The sequence below is a fragment of the Mustela putorius genome, unplaced genomic scaffold (genome assembly GCF_011764305.1).
Source record: "Mustela putorius furo isolate JIRA1106 unplaced genomic scaffold, ASM1176430v1.1 tig00000765_pilon_pilon_pilon, whole genome shotgun sequence".
Lineage (NCBI taxonomy): Eukaryota > Metazoa > Chordata > Mammalia > Carnivora > Mustelidae > Mustela > Mustela putorius.
The window spans coordinates 4,673,281-4,692,252 of NW_025421470.1; the positions used below are offsets into that span (position 1 = coordinate 4,673,281).

General features: G+C 37.3%; 1 protein-coding gene across 1 annotated transcript in view; it reads left to right on the top strand.

Annotated features, from left to right (window-relative positions):
* DSCAM (DS cell adhesion molecule) overlaps positions 1 to 18,972 on the top strand; it is a 765,964-nt gene that overhangs the window by 120,633 nt on the left and 626,359 nt on the right. The window contains exon 4 of the mRNA XM_045084552.1: positions 7,297 to 7,614. Within this exon, the coding sequence (XP_044940487.1) occupies positions 7,297 to 7,614 (318 nt within the window). The remainder of the gene's footprint in view (positions 1 to 7,296; positions 7,615 to 18,972) is intronic.

An 18,972-nucleotide genomic window follows, 5' to 3' on the forward strand; every position in this document is an offset into this window, starting at 1 on the left:
TTGTTTGCTTGTTTGTTTGTTTGTTTTTTGTGGTGAGTTTTTCTGCCTTGTCATTTTATCCAGGTAAGAATAGATGAATGACAGAAGAAAATACTAAAAATGTGTCAACAACCCCAGAAAAATATACAATAACCAAATCAGAAGAGACCCAAAACAGGGGGAAGAAGAAAGGGGGAAAAAGAAAATATATATATATTAGACTGGTGAATAGAACAGAGCCACACACTTGATTTTGGGTATATTTTGCTCTGTTAGAAGAAACTACCTCCCAAAATTTTAAAGATAGAAAAAAAATGTGTGTATATATATATATGTATATATATACACTCATACTCACCACAAAATAAAATATATATTAAATAATATTTATATATTTCATATATATATATTATATATATATATATATATGTATGGGTAAACATGATGAAGGGATGGAATATGAATGTGAAGATGAAAATTTAAAAATTCTAAAAAAGGTAATTGATAATATAAAAAGTTCATTAAAAAAAAAGAAAAAAAAGAGGAAAGACATGAGCATGCTGGAGACTAGAACAAGGATATGCACTAGATTTAGGGTATGTTTTGATCTATTAGGAGAAATTGTATCCCAAAATTTTAAAGAAAAAAAACTTATATGTATACAAGAAATAAGGTTAAATACAATGAAGGGATAAAATATGACTTTAACAATGAAGATTTAAAAAAGACTTTTAAAAAGGCATTGATAAGATAAAATAGTTAAAAAAAAATTAAAATAGGAAAGAGGAAACATTTTAAAAAATAGAATAAGAAAAAAATAAAATTAAAAAATTTTAACTTTGAAAGACTAAAGAAACATGGGAAAATAGCCATGAATTCTATATGCTGCATTTCCCTTAGCTCTGGAGTTCCACAGTTCTCATTGGTGGGTGAGTTTGGTCTTGGTTGGATGTTCTTGCTGATCTTCTGGGAGATATGCCTGTTGCTGTGATTCTCAAATGTCTTTGCCTGAGGTGGAATTTTACCACCCTTGCCAGGGGCCAGGCTAAGTAATCTGCTTGGGTTCACCCTCGGGAGCTTTTGTTCCCTGATCTGAAGGACGGGAATGAAAATGTTGCCTCCCAATCTCTGGCCAGTGGAGCTGAGAGCTCTGAGCCCCACTCCTCTGTGTGCCCTCAGAGAAAATCAGTCAGTCCCTCCCATCTCCTTGGTGGTTGCACTCAGAGCTCACCCGGCCTGTGACTGAGTGTTTCTATCTCTGGTGCATGCCCTGTTTGGAGTCTCCAAACGCAGCAGATTCCTGCAGCACGCTCCCACTCTGCTCCTCCTGGAGGAGGAGGAGGGGGTCTCCCAGGATCTGCCACTTGTGGAGTCCCTGCTCGGGCACTGTGCCTCGGATCATGGTTTAAGGTATCCCCGAGCTGAGAGCTCACTCCTCGGCTCCAACTCTGTCTCTGTAGCCAATATCCCCACTCCAATACATGGGGGCTCTGCCATACTCAGGCACCCCTAGTCTTTTTGTGTCCTTGAGGGTCCTGAGACCACACTGTCCCTATGAGTGCTTCACCCCCCACTTAGCCTCTGGAGCAATTTTCCTCAGTTGAGCGGACTTCTAAAAGTTCTGACTTTGTGCTCCACTGCCCTATCACTTGCTGGGAGCCGGCCCCTCTCCCCACAAACTCTATTCCCATATATTGCTTCGGATTCACTTCTCCACATGTCTTATCTTCCGGAAAGTGGTCGATTTTCTGTTCCTAGAATTGCTACTCTTCTACTCTTCTATCTCCTGTTGACTTTGTAAGTTTTCAGAATGGTTTGATAACTATCTAGTGGAACTCCTGGGACCTGATGATATCTCAGTCTCCTACTTCTCTGCCATCTTGCTCCTTCTTTTGCTCATCTTTTATATATTAAGTATCCCTGAAGATGCATCTCTGCTTTTTTTTTTTTTTAGATTTTTATTTATTTATTTGAGAAAGAGGGAGAGAGAGAGCGCAAGCATAAGCAGCAGGGAAGGGCAGAGGAAAAGGGAGAAGGAGACTCCTTGCTTAGTGGGCAGCCCAATGTGGGGCCTACTCCCAGGACCCTGGGATCATGACCTGAGTAGAAGCCAGACACTTAACTGAGCCATCCAAGGCATGCCCCCATTTCTGTTTTCTTTTTAACTTTGATTTTACTTTTCAAATTTTGATTTCAGCATAATGTACAATGTTTTATTAGTTTCAGATATACATTATAGTGATCCAACACTTCCATATGTTTACTCAGTGCTCAACAAGATAATTGTACTCTTAATCCCCTCACCTATTTCATCTAGTCTCCGACCTACCCCATCTCTGGTTTTTGTCTCTTCTTGTTCTTTACACTCTCCTTGGTATGTCTTACTGAATGGCGGGCTTCAGATTCCCTGATTAGGACATCTCTCTCTGGGGTCTTAGACCCTTTTTCCCACCTCACTAGTGGGTGTCCCAAAGTCAGTGCCCTCTTAACCTTAGTGAATCTGACACTATTGTTTTCTCTGCCCAACCAGCTCTGCCTTGTATGTTCTCTATATTCATTCACATAGCAATGATACAGCCAGGCATGAAAACTACTGAATTTGACAATAATGACTTTTCCTCTTCCTCAGTCTCATTCTTTCTAAGGCCCTGCCCACACATTCCAGCAGGATCACATCAGACATGTTCATATAGTTAGCCTTTTTCTTCCCTTTGCCAATGACCAGGCAGTTAGTAGTCATGCCCATATCAGCCTAATCGGAATTCCTGTCTCTAGTCTCCACTCCTTGTAAATCCATTGTTTACTTTTTTAAACTACAAATTGGGAAAGTTTCAATTTTTTTCTGCATCAAAACTTACAGATTCTCTATTTTTTTAAACAATTTTGCTGAAATATCATTTACATACAATAAAATTTACCCATTTGTACAATTCAGTGGTTTTTAGTAAATTTATATATCTGTACAATCTTCACCATGGTCAAGTTTAGACCATTTTAATCATCTCAGGAAGAAAATCTGCATCCCTTAACTACCACCCTATAACCCCCTCACCCTCACCCACAGTTCTAAGGAAACCATTCCTTTCTGTTCCTACAGAGTTGTCTCTTCGGGGCATTTCATGTGAATTTACATAATTGTTGAGTGTGTGGTCTTTTGCGATTGGCACTTTTTCACTTAGCACGATATTATCAAGGGTCATCTGTGTCTGTATCATGCATCAGTATTTCATTTCTCATTGCTGCTGAATACATCTCCACTCATGGGAGACACCAGATTTTGTTGGTCGGTTCTTCAGCTGATGGACGCTGCGGTTGTTTGCACATCTGACTATTGTCAATGATGCTGCTTTAAACACTGTGTACAGGCATTTTCATGGAAATGTGTATTCATTTCTCTTGGGTATATACTTATGGATGGGACTTCCTGCTGCTCGCAGAATTAAGCTCATGCTTTTTAGCATGAGATCTGCTACCGCTTATAATCCAAACTTATAAGCATCTGAAATGGAAGCTTCCCGAGATCACCCTCCAAGTTTTGGTTGTTCTTGTATTTTGAGCCCTTAGCACAGTGTCAGGTCAATAGTAGGTGATGAGCAAGTGTGTCAGAATAAGTAGTATAAAGAACCTCAAGCTCCCTCTCTCAAATTATGCATCACTCTTAGTTCAGCCATGAAGTTTCTGTTACCCAGAATCTTCTTGCTTCTCTCCTGTCTGTGATGACTCCGTGTCCTAACACTTATAGGCCCTCTGCCTAGCATCTCCTTTCCTCTTCTCTCTGGAGATTTCCCCTCCTCCTCCCCAGGCTGGGGTAGTCTCTCTCCTTTATGCTCCTGTAGAATTTTGTGAATAACTCTGCAACAGCACTCAGGGAAAAATTATCAGTGATCTCTTTACTGACTGTGGCACCCTCTAGACCAAAAATTCCTTGAGATCAGTACCCAGACTCATGTGAATTTTCATTCCTGGGGCCTTGCCTGAAGACTGGTATAGGGCAGATTCTCTCACATGAAAGAGAGATCATGTCATTGCATTCTCTAACATTTCTTTCATGTCTCTTCACCTGGCCAGATCTGGAATTTAAAGCAAGCAATATAGACTTATTCTATTTTTTAGTGTAATGTTCTTCTTTACATTGTCACGGGAGCCCTGCTTATACCATCTGTTATAACAGTATAAACCATGCAGAAATCTGCTGATGAAAGAACAATTCTCCAAAGCCTCTTCCATCACCGTCCTTAATGTCCACACCCCAGGATTTTATACGCCACGTTGTGTGGCAAGATAATTCCGAATGTTTTGTTTAGCTTTCTATTATTAAACTGCAGTTAGTTTCAGGGAAATTTCACACACACGGAATTCACAGTGAGAATGCACATGCCCTTACTGGAGGGAGCAAGTGTTGCTGTGTTTAAAGTGCATGCAGCATGCCATAAAATGAAGTACTATTATTTAAGCAGATGGATAGCCCCTTAGATGGAAGAAACAGAAGCTGCTGGAATGTAGTTTGGGTTTTCTCTTGCCTGTAGCCATATGATGTGTATCTTAGAGAATGAGTTTATGTTACATTATTAAACCCAGTGGTGCGAAGTAGAAAGACTAATGTGAAATACCTTTAAAAAATGTAAGGAGAAGTGACAGTAATCCCCTGTGGGTCACTTATCTTCTTAACTACTAGGATTAAACATTTATTTTGCATTTTTCTTTCAGTCATTTAAATAATTTCACATTTATATATGAAATATTCCTTATATACATTCACGTTTTCAAAGACTTTCTATTCTTAACAAGGCTACTTTTATGAGACAAGAGAAAGAATTCAAATATGACTGAATTTTATTTAGTTCGAATTACCCAAATCCAGTTGACAGAAGAGTCATGTGGGGAGGGAACAGAAAAGGATCTGAGTGGAATTAATTAGCCTTGAAGAGTGACAGTTACCTCACTCCTAACAATGTGTTTGGGGTGATGTCAGTTTCCTAGAAAGCTCAAATGTAAAATCATGGTGCCACTATCAGCGTTTTTATTTTAGTTGAAAGCTGTAATGTTTAACTATTAACTGTGCTTCCTATCAGAGCCAATTTCTTAGTTAGCAATAATTTTCATATTCTGATTTATGGAGCATTGCTAAAGTCTTTAGTTATGGTTGGCAGAAAAAGCCATCAAACCATTACTACTTGATGAACACCCCTGCCTGTCTTCTTTTTGAGTAAACCTATCACTTACAAAATGGATTTTTCTTTGTCATCTTTTGACCCATGGCATCCCTTCTGTTTGTCAGCTCACAGATAGCCAGTGCTGGCCCTGGTGAGCAAACTGGTGAGTGCCACCCGAGAGAGAGACAAAAGAGGAAGTGGGTGGATATTCATGGGAGCTGGCTAGGGGACACTGAATCACATAAACAGAGCTTCCCTGGGAATTGGCTTTATAGAGTAAAGGCAACTGTATAATGAGGTTCGAGCTTCATCAGAAAAACTGAATCCTGTATCTGCGACCTCCTAGACCTGAATCCTTGGTCAAGTGACAACCCTTCTGAGGAGACACATCTTTTTCTGCCAAGGGGAGCCTGTTTTACTCCTGGCAGATTTGCTGTTCACAAGAATAGAATAACAGCTTGAGTTTCATAACATGGCCTGGGATGGTACAGGTTCTCCCTAATATTCTCATCTCTGCCCAATGAGGTTAATTCCAAGTATTGAGAGCTTCTTTTCTCTCTTATGTCTATGTGATGAGGATTTGTTTTTAGGAAGTCAAATAGAAGTGGTAACATCTGAGAAGTAGGTCTTTATGACATTTTAAAATCTTTGGGTTAATTTTTGGATTCTAGAAATTGTACCCTTTGTTCACATAAATAACTCTCCGTGACTATTTGTTACTGAGTGCAACATGGGCACTCAGTCAATGAATTAAAAAGCCAAATATGTCTGAACTGGTTTGTAGATAGCTTATTGATAGCAATTAAAACAGAAACAATTTAAATAACTAAGACCACTAACTGAGGGTTTTGGAGGGGAGGGGGGCGGGTGGTTGGGTGAGCCTGGTGGTGGGTGTTGTGGAGGGCATGTATTGCATGGAGCACTGGGTGTGGTGCATGAACAATGAATTCTGGAACACTGAAAAGAAATTCAAAAAATTTTTTTAAAAATAAAATAAAAAAATAACTAAGATCAGGAGAATAGTCTAGAAAATCATTAGGGAAAATGTGGATCCAGTATTTGCTTGCAAGGTCTGTATAGAAATATGGAATTTGGTATATGAGATAATGTTAGGAGAAAGAAGCACAGCCTATAACAATTGCGTATTTTGCATGTACACGTTATTACATAAAATAATCATGTGGGTACAGCATGTAGGCCGGTGGACCAGGAGAGGAAGTATAAAAATCAGAACAGAAACTGTCATAGGCTAGTGGAATTGAGTGATACTTCCATCAAAGTTCCCTGTATTATTGCTGCATCTTTTCAATTAAAAAAAAAATGCATCATTGATTGATACTGTTTTTAGAAAACTGATTGTGCTTTTTAAAATGTTTTACCTACAGGGGCGCCTGGGTGGCTCAGTCGGTTAAAGTCTCTGCCTTCGGCTCAGGTCATGATCCCAGAGTCCTGGGATTGAGCCCCGCATAGGGCTCTCTGCTCAGCCGGGAGCCTGCTTCCTCCTCTCTCTTTGTCTGCCTCTCTGCCTACTTGTGATCTCTCTCTGTCAAATAAATAAATAAAATCTTTAAAAAAAATAAATAAAATAAAATGTTTTACCTACAAACATAGATTTAATTTTTCAAAGTTGTGACTGATTTCATTCCAGAATATCTCTCAGTGTACCTCCCAACCAGAGCCAGTTAGTCCTAGCAAGTGGACCTCATCATTGATTCCTTTAGCTTCTGTTCGCCCTACACTGGCAGGGTGTTGGGCTCTGGGCTCTGGGTTAGAGCATGAACAAATCGTGACCTTGTTCTCCTGGGACTCAGGCTCTAGAGGGGGAGAAAAACAATAGATGAATACAAATTACACAGCCTAAATCCCAGTCATGGTCAGTACTGTGGAGGCAGAAGGGGATGTGGGGAACAGGCTGGTAAGTAATCCATTACAAGTTAAGGTCAGGGATAACTTATCAGTTGGTGTACAAGGTACGAAGTGAGGATAGTAGCTGATTTTTTAATACCAGCTTCTCTGTCCATAGTAGTTGAGCAATTTTGAATTATTTCATTTTAGTCAAGCCTTGTGATTGTTTTCTCAAAACAACCTTGTGGGGCCAGAGTGACTGAAGGCCAAGTTCAGAACACGAGCCTTACTGACCAGTTCTCGTCTTGTTTTCTTGTAGTTTTCAGTGAGGACCTTCACTCCAGCCTCTACTTTGTCAATGCATCTCTGCAAGAGGTAGTGTTTGCGAGCACCACGGGGACCCTGGTGCCCTGCCCCGCTGCAGGCGTCCCTCCTGTGTCTCTCAGATGGTACCTAGCGACGGGCGAGGAGATCTACGATGTCCCCGGGATCCGCCACGTCCACCCCAACGGCACTCTCCAAATTTTTCCCTTCCCTCCTTCAAGCTTTAGTACCTTAATCCATGATAATACTTATTATTGCACAGCTGAAAATCCTTCAGGGAAAATTAGAAGTCAGGATGTCCACATCAAGGCTGGTGAGTACGGTTCCTCTGCTTTGTTCCCTCTATGCCTGCTTGGGGCCGGGGTTGGGTCTGGGGTGGGAGTGGGTTACGGGGTGGACAGTGACAAATGGCAAAGTGCCATCAGCTGAGAACCAATGAAAACCCTATGGTCACTTCATTTTGACACCATCGGGGAATTCTTTGAGAAGTTCGAGCATCCCTTTACTGGGTTTCAAAATGCCTTGTGTTGCTGGAGCTAAGACATGAAATGAGTGATAGCAAGTGGGAGCTAAGACATGAAATGAGTGATAGCAAGTGGGTAAGATTTAACTGTAGCCCAAATGTATTGTGTTTTGATTTAAAAAAAAATAAGATTTTACTTATTTATTTGTCAGGGAGAAAGAGTACAAATGCAGGGGAGGGGCAGAGGGAGAAGCAGACTCTCTGATGAACAGGGAGCCCAATGTGGGGCTGGATCCCAGGATCCTGAGATCATGACCTGAGCTGACGGCAGGTACTTAACCAGCTGAGTCACCCAGGTGTCCCTGTATTTTGACTGATCAATACTCTAACTCAGACTTCCAGCGTCTCAAACCCAGTGTGTTTGCTTCCTGTTCTTGTGACTCCTCCACCCGACTCTTGTAACCTACCCTAGAGGCTGGCAGTGGGGGAGGAGCGAGGAGAAGGGAAGGAATGAGGACACACAGGTCACGTGGGGTACGACCCTCGCTTTAAAGTGTGATGTAACTGAAACAGAATCAGTTGATATTCTTGTCTTCCTTGTGAAGTTAAAAAAAAGGATCATTTTAACATATTATAATGTTTTGACTGTGTCCCATATTGCTAGGATGTTGCCAAAGAGAAAATCCCGAGTTTGTTGTGTCCCTTTTATAATGACACATTATATATTTTAAAAATTACATTCTTATATGTCAACTCAGGAACACAGTCTGAGATTCATAGACATAAAAAAAGGTATACATATAGGACATACTGTGTTATTTTACAGATTTAACAAAGCCCTGGAAAACAAGCTCACAGCTAGACTCTAGTTAGCAAACAGTGTTTTAAATTTTTTTACGTTTCACCTTGTAAGTGCTACAGTAGACTGACACAATACAATGCCAGGGCAAAGAGAATGTGACTTTGATTGTTGTCTTATGCACTAGGTAGCTGTGGGATCTTTGTAATAATTTCTGCAGCAAGCAAGTAGGTATTGCTTGAAGACTTCACAACATGAGCAAATTATGAAATGTTTCTGAATCCCTGCATATGATCTCTTTGATGTAAGCAATCAAACATTAGAGTACGGTTCATTCTGCTAGCTTGTCATTTTCCCAACTATATTTTGATCTCTGTGACACGTTCATGAATTCCAGCACCTGAGCAAGAACACACTTAAGAAAGAAAGAGAAAGATCGTCTTTAATCAAGAGCTATGAAAAGTTGATACCCCAAATAATTAAAATAAAGCAAATGAAATTTGTACAGAGACCTCTAAGCCTGACAAACAGAAAGAGTGAGTGCCTTTTACTTGGCAGGCTGGAAATGTTAATGATGTGTTATAGAAACATGTTTATAATCTACAAAGTGTCACTTACAGAAAAACCTGAAACTTCAAACAGCTATGCTTGTACATGTTAATCTGCTATTTCTTTCTTGGGTTTCCTGTCAAATAAAGGAATTCAATGCCTACTCCTGTTTAAGTGCCATTTTGGAGATTTGTCATGGAATTGAATGCTTTTGTGTGACACTGCATGTTTTAGGGGGTGGAGATGACATCCTCTCATCTGGTGGCTGTGCCACCTTCCACGTACACATGAATATGTTCTTCTCATCAATGTTCTGGTTTTCCTGACCCCAAACCCTACCTAGTGCATGTCTAATAAACACAGGATTGCTATGTCCATGAGAATCTACAAGATGGACAGTCATGTCTTCTGTTTTAATTTTACTTCTTGTTGTGAAGATGTTATGACTAATAATCTTATAGATTTTTGATTGGATGCTTGAAAATCTGGACCATCAATGCATATCACTAAGTGAAAGAATCCAACCTTTAAAGGCTATAAACTGTATGATTACAACTCTATGACCTTCTGGAAAGAGCAAAACTATACAGAGACAATAAAAAGATTAGTGGTTTCCAGGGTCTGCGGGGAGGAGAGGAAGAATGAATGCATGGATCACAGAACATTTTTAAGCAGTGGAACTTCTGGAGAATACCTTAATGTTGGATACAGAACACTCTTTATAGAACTGCAGAGCATGGAAGGAACCTCCAGGTAAACTGTGAGCTTTACTTCATAATAATATATAAATACTGGCTCCTTAGTTGTAAGAAAGATGTAACACTAAAGAACATGTTAATAATGAGATAGACTGCCTGGGTGGGTAAAAGGAGTGTATCCCTTTGGGGGAACACTCTGTACTTTCTGCAAAAGTTTTCTGTAAACCTAAAATGGCCCTAAAAAATAAAATCTATTCCAAAGAAAATTGGAAAAAAAATATGTCAAGTAGCTTGATACACAAATAGAGTCCCCAGAGGAATGGATGGTGAAACAAACAAACAAAATAAATACACAGTTGAAATACTGGTCGAAAATTTTCAAATCTGATGAATACTATGAACTCACAGATCCAGGGAGATCTACAACTCCCAAGCACAAGACACATGAAGAAAACTACACCAAGGCACATCATAATCAGATTTCTCAGGAGCAGTCTAAAGACAGAACATGAAAAAGAGCCAGAGGGAAAAGATACACTGCACAGAGAGGAACAAAAACAAGGATGACAGCAGATTTCCCTTCAGAATCAATGTCAGAAAACAGAGAGGAAACATCTTTGAAGTACTGAAAGGAAATGGAATTTGTAAATCTAGAAATGTATATCGATATCAAGTAGAACATTTTTATTTCAAAAATAAAGGTTTTTTTCGAACACACAAAAGCTGAAAGAACTTACCAGCTGTGGACCTGCACTAGTAAAAATCTTAAAGGAAGTCCTACAATGGAAGACAAAAGACACCTGATGAAGTGTGGGCTCTACTTGAAGAGAAGAAGAAAATGACAGTGGTAACCATGATCAGTAAATTATATTTTTCTAAAGTTAAGGTACAACTATGACATACAATATCCTATCCCTTTCAGGTGTACATCATAGTGATTTGATACTTTCATGCATTAAAAAGTGATCCCCCTGGTAAATGTTGTTACCATTCATCACCAGACAACATTTTACAATATTATTGAAATTGTGTACCTCTTAATCCTTTTCACCTAGTTCGCATCCCTGCTCTGGTAACCAACAGTTTGTTCTCTGTAACTCTATTCTTGTTTTGTTTGAACATTTGTTCTGTTTTTTAGATTCTACATGTAACTGAAATCATATGGTGTCTGCCTTTCTTTGACTTATTTCACTTAGCAAAATACCATCTAGGTCCATCCATGTTGTCACAAGTAACAAAATTTAATTTTCTTATGTCTGAGTAATAATCTATTTTACACACACACACACACACACACACACACACACACACCATATAGTCTTTATCCATTTATCTATAGACCCATAAGTTGCTTCCATATCTTGGTTATCATAAATAACACTCCAGGTAATGGGGGTGCATATATCTCTTTGAATTGGTGTTTTTGTTTCAGATAAATACCCAGAAGTAGAAGTACTGGATTGTATTTAAAATTTTTGAGGCACCTCCATACGTTGTTCTCCATAGTGGCTGCACCACTTTCCATTCCCACCAACAGTATGTGAGGTTTCCCTTTTCTCTATATCTTTGCCAACACTTCTTTCTTTTTTTTTTTTTAATAATAGCAAATCTGAGCAGTGTGAAATGATACCTTATTTCCCTGATGATTAATGATATTGAGCATCTTTTTGTGTACCTGTTGGTCATCTGCATTCTTGGAAAAATGTCTCTTCCAGTCCTTTGCCCAATCTTTATTCAGATTATTTTTTTGGTGTTTATTGTTGTTCTGATACTAAGTTGTGTGAGTTCGTTATGTATCTTGGATATTAACACTTATCAAATGTTTGATTTGCAAAGATCGTCTCCCATTGAATGAGTTGCCTTTTCATTTTTTTAATGGTTATTTGACTATGCAAAATTTTTTAGTTCATTGGTGTCCCATTTGTTTATTTTAGCTTTTTTCTTCCTTGTATGAGGAAACTGGTCCAAACAAGTATTGCTAAGACAAATATCAAAAAGCTTACTGCTTATGGTTTGTTTATTTGTTTTGTTCTTTCTCTAGGAGTACTGTCTGTTTTCTTCTAGTTTTATGGTTTCAGGTCTTACATTCAAGTTTTTAATCCATTTTGAGTTGATTTCAGTTTGTTAATATTGTGTAAGAAAGTGGTCCAGTTTCATTCTTTTGCATGTGGCTCACCAGTTTTCCCAGCACCATTTATTGAAAAGACTGTTTTTCCCCATTGTATATTTTTGCCTCCTTTATCATAGATTAATTGACCATACATGCATGGGTTTATTTCTGGGCTCTCTTTTCTGTTCCTTTGATCTATGTGTCTGTTTTTGTGTCATTACCATATTTTTGGATTACTATAGTGTTGTAGTATAGTTTAAAATCAGGATGCATGATACCTCTGACTCTGTTCCTCTTTCTCAAATTCCTTTGACTACTCATGGTCTTTTGTGGTTCCATAAAAGTTTTAGGATTCTGTGAAAAACGTCATTAGTTCTGTGAAAATGCCATTAGTATTTTGATGGGGTTCACATCAAATCTGTAGATTTATTTAAACCATAATTTTTTGGTACTTATAGTCTTTTAAAAGATTGTTTAAAAGACTGTTTAAACAACAACAACAAAATGTATTGTGGGGCTTGAAACATATATATGAGTAAAGTGTATAAAAATAATAACACTTAAAGTCTGGAGTAAAGATGTGGAAGTATACTCTTATAAGGTTTATTTTTTTCCTCCTTAGAGTGAGGTGGTATAATATCACCTGAATATAGATTATGATAAGTTAGAGATGTATGTTATAAAATGGAAAGCAATCACTATAGCAAAACAGAGAATTATGAATAATAAACTTCATAATAAAGGAGAAGAAATGAAATAATTAAAAAGAATCCTCAATTCTAAACAAAGAATAAAAAATAGGAAAAATGAACAAAGAATAGATGGTAAAAATAGAAGTTAAAAAAACAAGATGATTGGGATGCCTGGGTGGACAACTGCCTTTGGCTCAGGTCATGATCCCGGAGTCCTGGGATCGGGTCCTGCATCGGGCTCCCAGCTCCATGGGGAGTCTGCTTCTCCCTCTGACCTTCTCCTCGCTCATGCTCTCTCTCACTGTCTCTCTCTCAAATAAATAAATAAAATCTTAAAAAAAAAAAGATGATGGTTTTAAACCTAACCCTACTGATACACACATTAAATATAAATGCTCCAATTATCTGGTTTAAAAGGCAGAAATTGCTAGATTAGTTTCAAATACTGCTTAAAAAATGTACTTTAAATACAAAGATACAGGTTTGTTAAAGGTAACAGGATGGGAAAATATGTACTATGCTTAGCAAATCAAATATGTTTAATGAAAAACATCACAAAATTGGAGTAAGTACACAAAATTGGAGTAAGTACATTAATATCAAAGTATATTTCAGAAAAAATAATAATACCAGGGCTAAGATTCATTACATAATACAAAGGAGTCATTGAATTCAGAAGATATGACTATTCAAAATATTTATTCTCCCTACAACAGCAAATTCAAAATACATGAAATAAAAGCTGATAGAACTTTGAAGAGAAACAGACAAATGAAAATTTATCAATGGAGATTTCAATACTCCTTTTTTATTAATTAACAGTAGGTAGAAGCGGCAAGGATAAAGAATATTTGAACAACACTATTAAATAGTTGACCATATTAACATTTAAATAAAGAACAAAGAATCCAACAATAGCACAATACACATCATTTTCAGGAGAAAATAGAAATTTACCAATATAAACCACATTATAGGGAATGAAGAAAATCTTAGATGAATTTTTAAAAACTAAAATTATATAAAATATGTCCTATGACTGCAATGGAGTTGAGATAATAATCACTAACTCCAGGAAATCCCCAAATAGTGAGATATTAAATAGTCTGTGCAAAAGATAAATAGAAGGAAAACTAGAAGATATTTTATTTTTTTTAAAGATTTTATTTATTTATTTGACAGAGAGAGATCACAAGCAGACAGAGAGGCAGGCAGAGAGAGGGAAGGAATCAGGCTCCCCACTGAGTAGAGAACCCAATGTGGGGCTCGATCCCAGGACCCTGAGATCATGACCTGAGCTGAAGGCAGCAGCTTAACCCACTGAGCCACCCAAGTGCCCCTAGAAGATATTTTAAATGGAATGAAGATGAAAACACAATATCAAAGTAAGAATTTTGGGGAGGCCATTGAAACAGTGCTTGGGGGAATATTTCTAGTCTAAAAAACCCTGAATAGAAATAAAAAATGGTCTCAAATACTGGACTCAGCTTCCATCTTAAAACTAGAAAAGAAGAACAAATTAAAAACAATATAGGTAGAAAGGAAGGAATAATAATCAGAGTAAAAATCAATAGATTATAAAACATAGGAAATCAGTGAAGCCAAAAACTTAGTTCTTTGGAAAAAACAAAACAAAACAAAACAAAATAATAAATTTGAGAAACATCTGGCCAGATTGAAGAAGAAGATAAGAAGGAAGATAAATTACCAAGTCAAGAAAGAGGAAGGTGATATCAGTATATATTTTAAAGATATCAAAATTATAATAAACTATTAAGGACAAGTGTATGTCAATAAGTTCAACAACTTAGATGAAATAAGAAACTCCTTGAAAGACATAAAATACAAATTTTTTTTCAAGAAGAAATAGATGAATTGAAGAGACTTGTATCTTTTAAAGAATTTGAATTTGTAGCAAAAAATTTTTTTTTCTACAATGAAATTCCAGGCTCAAATGGATTTAGTATTGAATTCTAGCAAACACAAGGAAGAAATTATAAAAATTCTACACAAACTCCCCAGAAAGCTAACAAGGAGAAAATACTTCCCGAATTATTTTATGAGATCAGCACTACCTTGCTACTAAAATAAGATAAAGACACTACAAGAGAAAAATAAAAGCACAAATATATCTAGTGAGTATAGATGTAAAAATTGTAAACAATGTTTTAGCAAACTGAGTTCAACAACAAAGAAAAAGGATAATACATCATGATCATGTTGGCCTTATCTCCAGAGTAAGAGTACTTTCACATTTGAAAATTAATCCAGATAGTTTACCATATTAACATATTAAAAATAAAAGCCATGTGATCATTTCAATCGATGCAGAAAGCATTTACAAAATACATCGTTCACTTATGATAAAATTCTCAGAAAACAAGGAATAGAAGTTAGTTTCCTTATGGTAATATAAAGCACCTATAGAAATCTTCATATGGCTAACATCTTAGTGGTACAAAATTGAAGGACACAAGGATGTGGACTGTGTGCTTTCACCACTTCTTTTCAGCATTGAACTGGAAATGGTAGCCAGTGCAATAAGGCAAGAACAATAAATAAAAGACATTGTGATTGCAAAGAAACATGTCCATCTGTTTTTATTTGTAGATGACAATTATATATGTAGAGAATCTGATGGAATTTACAAAAAAAAAAGCTACTGGAAGTAATACATGAGTTTATCAAAACAGTAGTACGTAAAATAAACACACACACACACACACAAATTGGTAGATAATTTTAAAATACTATTTAAAATAGCATCAAAAAATAAGAAATACTTATGGATCTATCTGATCCCAAATGTGAAAGATCTGTACACTGGAAATTATAAAGCACTACCTAATGAAAATAAAGAAGATGAAAGTAAAGGGAGAAAATTATTTTTCATGACTTGGAGGATTCAGTGTTATTAAGATGTCAGTTCTCTCTCAAATGGTCTATAGATTCAATACAATCCAAATGGAAGAGACCCCAAATCGCTAAGGAAATGTTGAAAAACAAAAATAAAACGGGGGGCATCACGTTACCTGATTTCAAGCTTTACTACAAACCTGTGATCACCAAGACAGCATGGTACTGGCATAAAAACAGACACATAGACCAGTTGAACAGAGTAGAGAGCTCAGATATGGACCCTCAACTCTATGGTCAAACAATCTTTGACAAAACAGGAAAAAATATACAGTGGAAAAAAGACAGTCTCTTCAATAAATGGTGCTGGGAAAACTGGGCAGCTATATGTAGAAGAATGAAACTCAACCATTCTCTTACACTGTACACAAAGATAAACTCAAGATGGATAAAAGACCTCAATGTGAGACAGGAATCCATCAGAATCCTAGAGGAGAATATAGGCAGTAATCTCTTCGATATCAGCCACAGCAACTTCTTTCAAGATATGTCTCCAAAGACAAAGGAAACAAAAGTGAAAATGAACTTTTGGGATTTCATCAAAATCAAAAGCTTCTGCACAGCAAAGGAAACAGTCAAGAAACAAAGAGGCAACCCACGAAATGGGAGAAGATATTTGCAAATGACAGTACAGACAAAAGGTTGATATCCAGGCTCTATAAAGAACACCTCAAACTCAACACACACAAAACAGACAAGCATATCAAAAAATGGGCAGAAGATATGAACAGACACTTCTCCAATGAAGACATACAAATGGCTATCAGACACATGAAAAAATGTTCATCATCACTAGCCATCAGGGAGATTCAAATTAAAACCGCATTGAGATATCACCTTACACCAGTTAGAATGGCCAAAATTAGGAAGACAGGAAACAACATGTGTTGGAGGGGATGTGGAGAAAGGGGGACCCTCTTACACTGTTGGTGGGAATGAAAGTTGGTGCAGCCACTTTGGAGAACAGTGTGGAGATTCCTCAAGAAATTAAAAATAGAGCTTCCCTATGACCCTACCATTGCACTACTGGGTATTTACCCCAAAGATACAGATGTAGTGAAAAGAAGGGTCATCTGTACCCCAATGTTTATAGCAGCAATGGCCACGGTCGCCCAAATGTGGAAAGAACCAAGATGCCCTTCAATGGAAGAATGGATAAGGAAGATGTGGTCCATATACACTATGGAGTATGATGCCTCCATCAGAAAGGCACTATTATGCTGAGTGAAATAAGTCAAGCAGAGAGAGTCAATTATCGTATGGTCTCACTTATTTGTGGAGCATAACAAATAGCATGGAGGACATGGGGAGTTAGAGAGGAGAAGGGAGTTGGGGGAAATTGGAAGGGGAGGTGAACCATGAGAGACTATGGACTCTGAAAAATAATCTGAGGGGTTTGAAGTGGCGGGGGTGGGTGGGAGGTCGGGGTACCAGGTGGTGGGTATTATAGAGGGCACAGATTGCATGGAGCACTGGGTGTGGTGAAAAAATAGTGATACTGTTATGCTGAAAATAAATAAATGAAAAAGAAAAAAAAAAGGACGAATACCCAACTTTTGTAGCAACATGGATGGGACTGGAAGATATTATGCTGAGTGAAATAAGTCAAGCAGAGAGAGTCAATTATCATATGGTTTCACTTATTTGTGGAGCATAACAAATAGCAGGGAGGACATGGGGAGATGGAGAGGAGAAGGGAGTTGGGGGAAATTGGAAGGGGAGGAACCATGAGAGACTATGGACTCTGAAAAACAATCTGAGGGTTTTGAAGGAGCAGGGGGTGGGAGGTCGGGGTACCAGGTGGTAGTTATTATAGAGGGCACGGATTGCATGGAGCACTGGGTGTGGTGCAAAAACAATGAATACTGTTATGCTGAAAATAAATTAAAAAAATAAAAAAGAAAAGAAAACCTCAGCAGACTTTTTTTTTTTTTTTTTTTGCAAATAGAAACTGATGAATTTATTCTAAAATTTATATGGAAATACAAAGTACCTCGACCAGCCAAAAGAGCCCTGAAAAATGGATGGTAATTTAAGAAAACTAACACTGCTTGACTTTTAATACTTATTTAAACATAAGTAACATGAAACAGAGTCTAGAAATTGGCACACATATGGACAAAGGTGCAAAACAGTTCAATGAAAGGATAGTTGTTTCAACAAATGATGCTGGAAGCACTCTATGTCCATTTTCAAAAAATTGAAAAAATAAAGTGATCTTCAATCCATACTTTGTATCATATACAAAACATAACATGGATCATAAATACAAATATAAACCTATGAACTTTTGGAAAGAAATGATAGAAAAAAAAAATCTTTGCAATCTTGGATTATATAAAGATTTTTTAGGTATGATACCCAAAGCACAATCCATAAAAGAACAAATTGCTATATTGGATTTTATCAAAATTTAGAACTTTTGCTCCTCTAAAATAATTGCTACTAGCATAAAAAGGCAGGTTGCATCCTGGCAGAAAATATACCTGTTATATATATATATATACCTGTTAAAGGGCTTTTATCCAGAAATATAATAAAAACTCAATCATAAGAAAATAATCTATTTAAAATTGAGTTAAAAGTTTTAAAGATTTTTATTTATTTATTTATTTATTTGACAGATCACAAGTAGTCAGAGAGGCAGGCAGAGAGAGAAAGGAGGAAGCAGGCTCCCCGCTGAGCAGGGAGCCCAATGTGGGGCTCACTCCCAGGACCCTGGGATCATGACCTGAGCCGAAGGCAGAGGCTTAACCCACTGAGCCACCCAGGTGCCCCTTGAGTTAAAAGTTTTAGAGAGACACTGTAACAGAGGTGATATACAATGGCTAGGAAGCACATGAAATGACGTTTAACATCATCAACCTTTGAGGAAATGCAGATTAAAACCACAGTGAGATAGATATCTCTACCAATCTAAAAGTAAGAACAATGGCCAGACCAAGTGTAAGTGAGGAGACACATCAGCTGGGACTCTCATGCACTTCTGGTGATAATGTAAGATAATATAGCCACTTTGGAAAATAGTTTGGCAATCTCCTTAAAACATGAATAAATATCTGCCATATATCCCAGCCATTCTATTCTTAGGTATGTAAGCAAAGCATATGTCCATACAAAGACTTTTACATGGATGTTCATAGCAGCTGTTTTTGTAACAGCTAAAAATGAGTCAAAGCCCATCAACAGACAACTGAGTAAACAAATTGTGGTTTACCCATAAAATTGGATGAAAAAGAATGGACTACAGTGTCCCTCTTCTTATCCACTGGCAATGTGTTCTGACGTACACAGTGGATGCCTGAAACCATGAATAGTAATAAAGTCTACATGTACTGTGTGTTTTCCTATACATACATTCCTATGGTAAAGTTTTATTTATAAATTAGGCACAGTAAGACATCAACAAACAGCAATCATAAAATTAAAATAATGTGTTGTAAT